Raw genomic sequence first — 10082 nt, forward strand, 5'->3', positions numbered from 1 at the left:
CTGTAATAAAGATCCACATCATTATGTGTGCACATCCAACACAAACATCCCCATATCTGGGTGACAGTAGGAAGGTAGTCAGCAAACCGGAGTGCATCACCAGGCAGTATTGGAAATATATTGTCCAGTCTGTGGTAAGAGGAGGATATATGTGGCTGGTCCAGCTCCAACTATCACCATATCTTCTGGGAACTGACATCTGGGGGACAGTAAGATGAAGGGTGCCTTAGTTGGAGGGGCAAACTGCATGTTGGTGGAATGCATCATCCAACACCTGACAGCATGTGGAATTGTACATCAGGTCTGCAGTAGGATAAGCATCAACACCATCTACACTGGCATAACACCACTGTTCTACTCTCAACTGAGTGAGATTGAGCACACTTAGGATGATGCCTCCATGATCCACCACCCCCAGTGGCTAGGAACTGTTAAGTGGCAAGCACTTCCATACTCCACTAGAAGAATGGGGAAATAGTGCATTGGAGAGTCTGGAGGAATGCTGCACTGGAAACAATGCAATGGATGATCATGATACCTTATTTTGAAAAGCAGGCCAAGCCTGTGACATACAATACACATATATCTGCTCTACTTAAGTTAGTCCATAAATGTACAGTCTGGGATGAACATCTTTATGAAGCAAAATACTGCAAGGCATACCAACAGTGGTCTTGTCTTATCTTAACAGTGGGCATAGATGACACACAGATCTTACAGTGTGGATTTAAGGATAAGTATACCTGGTCTGGCAACATTCACCACAAGTTAGGATCCTGAGACATGGAAAGAGCCCCTGCAAAGAGACATGCAATTAATCTACTTGAATTCGAAAAAAGAAACAAACAGTAGGAAAGCATGAGCGAAAACACATCCTTTCAGTGGGTGTACCAATCGAGAAGTGATTACAAGCTGCACAGAAGAGATAGCACTAGTGATGTTAGGAGTTGTATCACACTCCTATTGGTGGAGGGTTGCTGCATGATAGCATGCAGATGTCTCATGTGAGGGTAGGTGGGAGTATCAAGATTAGTGGTGAGCAAAACTTTGCGCATATAGAGGGTAGTATAAGGCAAGTTATTTGTGAGCGGAGGTAAGACATTGCATGGGAAGTTACTTATTGAAGTAAACCAGACACAGATGTGGGCAACATCCTTTAAAATTTTTTATTATCATTCACAACAAGCTGAGAAGACTGATTTTACATCTGGATCTTAGTGTCATACAAACTTCATTGCTCTTGAGGTAGGGAAGATATTGCAATTAACAAAAACATTAATTGCACAGAACTAATACAAACACAATGATACAAGATGAAATGTTAAAACTGATACTTTCTACTTATACCTTGTTCACACTAATGTTGTGGTTATCTACAAGAACATTTGGCAACTGCACAACACTTAAAAAGACTACAAACATGATGATGTAGGTCAATCTTATTAAAAATGCAAGTTTATCTAATCTAATGTTCGTAAACTTATATTAAAATTTATTTGTTAGTTGCACATCTAGAGACAAATCCATGTGTCTCAAACAGAAAAATAAGGCAATATAACCTAACACTCATGGAATTACGAGCAAAACAATGAAGACAGTTTTGTAACTTCATTAGTGTGGATGAACAGAAAATGTGAGAATTGTGACTTTTTTTTTTAATCAATGAAAATACATTTGTAGTTCAAGGTTTTATTTTACATATTCTAAGTACAGAATACTAAGTTCAGTATCTTTTAACAGCTGGTAATACTTCCTAATTTTACATAAAATCTAGAAAAAATAAACATTATCTTGTTTCTAAAACAATAAAACATTATTTTTAGTACCATAGATATATTCTACTCTTCTCTCTGTGGTATATTTAGTTAACAAAGCATTTTCTTTTTTGTACACATGAAAGAATTAAGTACTGTTTACAGAAAAATAGTTATTCATAACGAACAAGTACTGTTTCAGCCATAATTTTACAAACTTGGGATAAAAGTACATAAAATATAATAATGATTAGCCAGTTTACAGTTCCATTAAATTCTCTACTCTCCAGTGTGTGGTTTTCAAGTCATTCTGGAATGACCTGAATAACCAGCGTTACATGGAGTGAGATGTTAAGTGCACTGTACCTGTCACGAATATGTGTGTGTAAATATCAGTAATATCACAACATAAACAAATATAAATTCTCATATAAAAATCATGCTTTATATGTGGTTTATCTTGAACAGTGAATGACATATGTTATCTTACCATTATGAAATAATATAGTTTCATTATAGTTTAGTTAAGCTCAACATTTTGCCAAAATGATAGATGTACTCGGGTAAATAGTAAGTTTTTTTGAGATTTTTCACACAAATATACTTAATAAACATTGCAATTTCACATACAGCATACCCATTTATCCTTTCTTTCAGTTAACTTTATACATAGCATACATGTATCACTGAAAAAAAAGAAAGTTAAACCCCTGTCTTACCATCACTCTTGGCTAAAATATCATCAGAAAAGTAAAATGGAAATAGAAAGCTTTCATGGGTGCAAGTTGTGAAATAAACATAAATTGTCTGGATGTTTGAACTTATAATTTTTTTCCCCCAAGCATTACATTATTCAAGCTAAATATGCAAATTTTCAGAAACATAATTAAAGCTTGTATTTTAATGTAAAGCTTATTTTATACAAACCATTCTCAAATTTCTTATGTGGCAGGCAGTATGGTCATTTCAATTTATCACTAAATGTCACATACTCAAGTGTTACAGTGATAATGCTAAATAATCATGTAACATAGGAAACTTTTACAACAGAAACAGAGGTTAATAGAAAAACAAACCTTTAGGGCAGATACAAACAGTTTAGGAAAACGTATTTCTTGTATCAATATCTACGTGTAAATACAGCTTGGATTTTTATTACAAACACTTTGAAGTTAATAACAGTTGAAAATCTATATAAATAATCATAAATTCTAATACTTTTAAATACCATCATAAATTAACCCTTTCAGTATTTTTTGTTCGTTTTGTTCTAACATATGTTTATGCAGGACTGGTGGGACCTATATATTCCCCAAAAAATATTTTGAACATGCTATAGCAGGGAATACCATTTGAATGTTAATTATTTTATTTCATTTTCATACACTCTGGCTAAAGTTTCTATAGAGAAAGTTTGTATGAATCAGTATATAATATCTTCTGTGTGTGTGTGTCATTAATGTAAATTTTTAGAATTGAAGAAATAACACATTGATTATAAGATATTATCGCGTTACTTTCACCTCAGAATGTAGAGATATTTTCATAAATAACTTATAAAACACACGTTTGGGAAAATGTCCAAAACATGTAGAAAACATTTCTTATATATCCAAATTATTTAAATGCACTTATATTGTTTGTATTTCAAGAATACAAGTCGTACTGAAAGGATTAATGAGATCATTTAATAAAACATAGAAATCTTTATGTTGCTGAAGGAATGGCACAAACTATTTAATTCCATAATACATCTTATTCCTTTGGACGGTTATGTCAGTGAAGACTAAATCCACAATATGTCCAATGGTTTAGAAAAATAAACCTTTAAGTGTCTTAATATTCTGGAAATATTATACGTGTGTTGAATGAACATATACCAAATTAAGTTAATGCATTCAAGTATAAAATTTGACCTTTCTGGTTTTGATCCCCATTAGCTGAATTGTAGTCTATTATATCTTAGTGTTAATAACAGACAATGCCCATTATAATTTGTAAACCTAAATATTTTCATAAATGACCTTCTGTGTACTAAGTATGTGTTGTATAAGTGCAGGTTTTATATATACAACTTAGACAATAGCCATACTTTAAGAACAAGTATGCTAATAAGCACGTATATTTCACAATAAAGTATCGACATCTGTAATGGAGAATCTCTAATGACACGAACACGTTTTGGTAAAATACCCTTGCCCTTCTTCGTGAGAAACAGCTAACTACCTCACAGTAAAGAATTTTTGAACCAGAAAAACAAATAGTAGGGTATTATATGTACCTCAGGATGGTGTATGGAGTTTTTAGAGAAGCATTCTTGCTAAAGAAAAAGGAGTCAACCATTTTACAAACCCATGTTTTCATTCACTGACACACTCGTGTACACATGTTTACACACGACATATATTGATAAATGAAGCAGACTGGTTGATAATTAAGGACAATCACTAACATTTCATAGCACACGTCTATATACTTTGGAGATGCACAATATTTTGCTCAGTAAAAAGCAGAGCAAATAGACAGCACTGGATGTAACAGATTAAGAAATATATTCCATAGAATAGCTTGGTCATTAACAATGGGTAACACAAAACAGTTTATTCCAAATCTTCAGAGACATTATAGTTCATCTGATGTGTGCAAGTTGTATACACACACACACACCACGCAGGATTTTATGATTATCACAACTATGTAGATGTATTGAAATCCTTGGTAAAAAACTACAACATGACTTTCACATACATTTTATCTTCATCTCAGTGAACTTATCTAAATAATGACTTAAAGACTATATTAATCACCAAAACCCTTTTCGGTAATGATGCACACTATTTGTAATTTGTATTTCTTAATATCAATAAAAAGACAAAATGTTTTTTTTTGGAAGAATATACATAACTTTGGAGATATAGCATTTGGGATGTTAACTGTACACAACAACTGAATGAATTTCTTTATGCTTCAGTAAAGAAGAAATAGGAACCACTCTCATACAAGGAGAATACTAGAAACAGATATCAAAAACAAATTATTCTATTCACCAAATCCTATTACTCTGTGTACAGACTACTGAATACCTATATGCTTTATAATAAATTTTAATTATCTATGAATTACAAGGCTACTGATAAACAAATAACAGTAAAACAGACTAAGGCTTATTCCTTATCTGTTAACATATACACACGAGGCATTTTAGGACAAAGATGAGCAAAGAAAAAATATAACTTGGATGATGCTGTAATGATACATTGCTAAAGTGGCAAGTTAGGGTTTTTTCAGCTATTATATGTTGGTAGAACTTTTTTTTTTACTAGCTGTGTAGTTTATTTTTTGTTTACAATCCCTTGTATCAATAGTAACCTGATGATGAGGAGCAGCCACTTTTAAACTGCAGTTTTTCACACACATATTGAAACATTTGAGAATTTTTCCTAACAGAATGTGATAATTATTGTGTTGCTGCTACAAGCCTTGAAAATAGTTTAAAATGCTTTGTTGTTGAGCCAGTATAACACAATTATATTATGTAATATAATATTCTAGAGCACTGTTAAAGGTGTAGGTTTATATTAATCTGTTGCAAGTGATGGTGATAAAATTAGAAAATACCTTCAATGAAACAGACTATTCAGATACTCATGAAGAGAGCTTTGTCAAGTCCTTGACATTCAATCAAAATTACGACATAGAAATACTTATATAAAAAATATGCTGAGAATACGCAAAAAATATATATATCTGTAATTAATGTTCTAGTGTAACATATATGTAATACTCAATATTACGATGAAGGGAAGCCAACTGTTAATATTCACCTATAGTGTAACTTAGAAGTAATATATGTAATTAATGTTCTAGTGTAACATATATGAAGGGAAGCCAACTGTTGATATTTTCTTAGTATCTGTAAATAATGTTCTAATATAATGTACATATAAAATATCATAATAATGGGAAGTCAACTGATAATATTTCCTGTAAGCTTCACTAAATGTAATGTTTATTTTGTTAATTACCTTCTATAATGATAAGTGATGTATTCTAGTACCAGATGTAAAAATTAAACATGAGATTCTTAACTTGCAACCCCCTACTAACAGTCCAAATACTATTCCTAACAGCAATGGGTACAAATTATACCAATAGTTAAGACAAAAACAATAATATCCTTGCAACTAACACACTTTTAATGAAGAGCTAAAACAAACTGGCAAAATAACACTCAAGACGTCCATCAGAATACTGCCTTTAACAATAATGCAATTTGGAGTATCCCATTTAAAAGTCAATGTCCCCAGGCATCTTGGAAGAACTGGAAAAAAATCAGCAAGAATTTTACAAAATCCAAGAAAGACATCAGATGACATCGTCATCTTTTTCCTCAAATACTGTTTGTCAGGAGAAAAACTGCTATGCTGCTAAACAAGGAATTTTAAGTATTTGCACTGTAAAAACCCGGTTTACAAATGCAACACATTACCTGAACACGAACACTGCTTGTAAAAACATAAATGACTACTCTTGAAATAATACTGTCAGTAGCAATAATAAAAAAAGCATAAAACAATTGTAAAAATACATTAAACATCAAGATAAATACATGATTACTAGTGTTATAACTAGTGCAATGTTTCAAAACAATGCATTCTTGTGTCTTATTAAGTTTTTTTACCATTAAAAAGCTGCCATGTTGTAGCATTTTAATTACATGGTAATTTCTCTGTTCTTTTTCACTGTAAATTACTCTTGAGTTCGTGTGTAGACTGTACATCCTAATGAAGGTGTAAGCCAAAAGGTAGATGTAATAAAGTATTTATACGTTCACAATTAGTCATGCTTATATGCAAAGACAAAAGTAATAACTATGCTTACAAACCTCTTAAAACTCCAGCACTATTTTCAATAAATAAGTTTTTCAATGATGTAAGCATAACTGCTACTGTTGATTTTCAGTGTTTTTAAAATGTAATGTTTGATAATTCCTGTAAATACCTATTAGCTTTATTATGTTTCACAAATCTCCGATGATAAAAATTTCAAAGATAATATTTCAACAACAATATTATAGATTCTTTATCAATCTTTGTACACTTTACATTTGTATTGGTGATTTAACAGTACTTCAATAATTTGTAATATTAATTTTTTATCCATTTACTTGACTAAAATAAGAAATTGTTGAATGCCTATCAAATGATCCTCTAAAGTAATTTTTAACTGAACAGTAGTGTGTTATACCACTGCTCTTAACATTTGGGTGATGATTTGATCCTATGGGAAACTTGCATGTTTATTAGTGGTTGATGAGAATGATGACTGAGGACTTTTTGCCTAAGGATGATGCTATTTTAATGTTGAAGTAACGAGTACAATACATATTTGATTATATATGTTCTACAAACTCAAATATCCTAGTGCTTTGATGAAAGAGCAGAAAATGTTAGTGGCTGATGACATAAACATTGTCAAAATCAGTAACATGATAAAGTAAAAACACAGCATTTCTGTTCAAGAAAATATCAATGTTATCATTAGTTTATTAATCTGAAAAGTGTTTAAACTAATCTCTTAGATGGATAATATATACAAAAGTCATTCCTGCCTGATTAGCCATGTATTAATTAATATATTCAGAAAACGAAATTGATGGAAAATAAATACAGATATCATAAAACAGTATAGCAGGTGAACTTGGCACTTACAACTCTACTTTTTAAATTAATGTTACTCATTGTGGCCTGATGATAGTTAAAACAATTGTTGCATGCCATAAGAACTTTGATAGTGAACAATATGGCAAACATGTTAAAGGGTTATGAATATTTTGTACATGACCAAATGATCATCACAGTTTCGTAGAATACCCACACAGGAAAGTTTATTCACATCAAAAAGCCTCCAAATTTTGATCTAATTGCCTCAAACAATCCAGTCAGCTATTAAGTACACATTTGGTAATAATATCTTGAATGATAGCAGGAGATCTGAAATCCTGTGGAAAGACTTTGAATTTACAAAACAGATGTATTATTGACCGGCATTCAACTAGAACTTTTTACCATCCAGATGACACTGGTAAAAGATATTAGTATTTATATCATTTATTCCACCCATAAACTTTAAAGTATCCTATACAGTATTAAGTGATACGTGATCAAGCACCACATACTAACAAAATGTGTAAAGGAAATTCATTATTTCTGAATCGCACATGATAAAAATGTTATCAGTGGGCTTACAGGAAGATTCAAAGTTAACAAGGTTGGATCTTCAACGATCAATATAATATGAATTTTAAGGTTTCTGTTTAGAGTAAACTAAATTCAACAATCAAACAATATTGACTGATCACAGTTTAAATTTATCATAAATATAATGGATTTGATTATTTGTCACATTTAACTATCACAACAACATTAGTTTCTTACATCAAATTGAAACTGGTAACGTTCTTCCATTTAGTGTCAGACTGACAGATTCAATTTGTCATGCAGTTTAAGCTCAGGCTAAAGTGAAGAGATTCAGAGCTTCCAGCTAAACCATGAAAATGTCTTGTTTGTGTGTGAGATAAAATAATCAGATAACTACACTTTACTTGAATATTACAAACATCCAGGTCATGGAAGAGGCCAAGGAAGGCCACTGAAATCTACTGGGCCCCCTAATCCTGCATCAGCTTCCAATAGGCTCATAATAACTGCCATGGCAGCTTCATCATTTCCTTCATTACTGTTGTTTTGGTACGAAACACTGAGCATGTCTCGCCCCATTAATGTATCCATAATATCAATATCTGTAACAAAACAAAAAAAAAACTCACTGAAGTTCTTGAAACAATGTAACTGAAAAAAAAGGAGTGTTTGTGTGCAAGAATTCAATTTTAATGTATTATTAAGTGCATAGAATAAAACAATGGTTTTCATCCTTCTTTTTTCTCCTCACGGATCACTTGGATCTGTGGAAGTAGAACCTAAACTGTGTAAAAGTGCCACTGACATAACTTAATTTGTAAGACATTAAATTTTACTTATCAGGTCAGACCCCTTGGGGCTCACAAACTACGGGTTAAGAGTCATAGATACAAATACTGTTTGGAAACAAAATAAACTGGAAAACAATAATCATGATTCTATTTCTGTATAATCAAGAAATCTTAATAAAACAGTTACAAATGTTACAGGTTAAGAGTCATAGATACCAATACTGTTTGGAAACAAAATAAACTGGAAAACAATAATCATGATTCTATTTCTGTATAATCAAGAAATCTTAATAAAACAGTTACAAATGTTACAGGTTAAGAGTCATAGATACAACTACTGTTTGGAAACAAAATAAACTGGAAAACAATAATCATGATTCTATTTCTGTATAATCAAGAAATCTTAATAAAACATGTGGACTTCATGATTAACTACTAAACTGGATCGCTGAAACAAATGTGTGTAATGTGAGCTACTGAAAGACAATACCAACACAATAAAGTTAATTCAACTACCATTTGTCCAAATAACATGCTTCATTTACATGATTAGGTGAAGGCCTCCTTTCTCCAAATCATTTGGTAAATGAAAAATAACTGGGAAAACAATAAATCTTTATTTTAACATGAACAACTACATGCTAATATTTCTGGGTCTACATATTGAATACACAAGCTAACTGAATCTTTATTTTGAAAAACCACTTTGTACGATTAGTCTTTGAAACTAGTTGAAACAATACTTGGTGTATATATATGAAATTATTCATTCAAAGTGGAACATAAACATATTATTGAGTTAAAGCATTCAAACACATTGAATACGATTATTTGCAGATATTGATCATATGACATGTATTTTAGGAACTCTGTCCATATTTTTGCTACATCTAATATACTTCAAAAAGCACTCTTCAAATGTTAAACTTTGGTAATGATAAACTGTAATGTTTAAATCTTGCCGAAATATTTAGTCTATTAATTGGGTATCATAGAGATTGACCAGTTTATGATGACTTGCAAGTGTTCTTATTTCACGCACACTTTGTTCAGATAATAAACAAATCTCCTTACTCATGTGTAATGTGTGGTAATTTGAATTACTTGGACAGTAAAAGTACTATCACATTTTCAGTGAATTAGCAACTGACAGATAAAAGTTAATTTCTGCTACAGCATTTTGAAGTTACTTTTCAGTATACAATTCTATTTGATAATAATCAGTAGAACGACGGTAATAGCAAACATTCAACACTTTGTTTTCGGTAATGTACGTTTATTCTTCAGACGTTTTGGAATATTCAAAAGTAATCGCAAACAATCGACACTTTGTTTTC

General features: G+C 31.4%; 1 protein-coding gene across 1 annotated transcript in view; it reads right to left on the bottom strand.

Moving 5' to 3' along the window:
- Nucleotides 1-1152: 1152 nt before the first annotated feature.
- The window catches only part of LOC106464169 (protein cycle-like), a 129506-nt gene continuing 120576 nt past the window's right edge, over nucleotides 1153-10082 (bottom strand). Inside the window, exon 15 of the mRNA XM_022391857.1 lies at nucleotides 1153-8556. Within this exon, the coding sequence (XP_022247565.1) occupies nucleotides 8381-8556 (176 nt within the window). The 3' untranslated portion in view covers nucleotides 1153-8380. The remainder of the gene's footprint in view (nucleotides 8557-10082) is intronic.

This window comes from Limulus polyphemus, unplaced genomic scaffold (assembly GCF_000517525.1).
Source record: "Limulus polyphemus unplaced genomic scaffold, Limulus_polyphemus-2.1.2 Scaffold1576, whole genome shotgun sequence".
Lineage (NCBI taxonomy): Eukaryota > Metazoa > Arthropoda > Merostomata > Xiphosura > Limulidae > Limulus > Limulus polyphemus.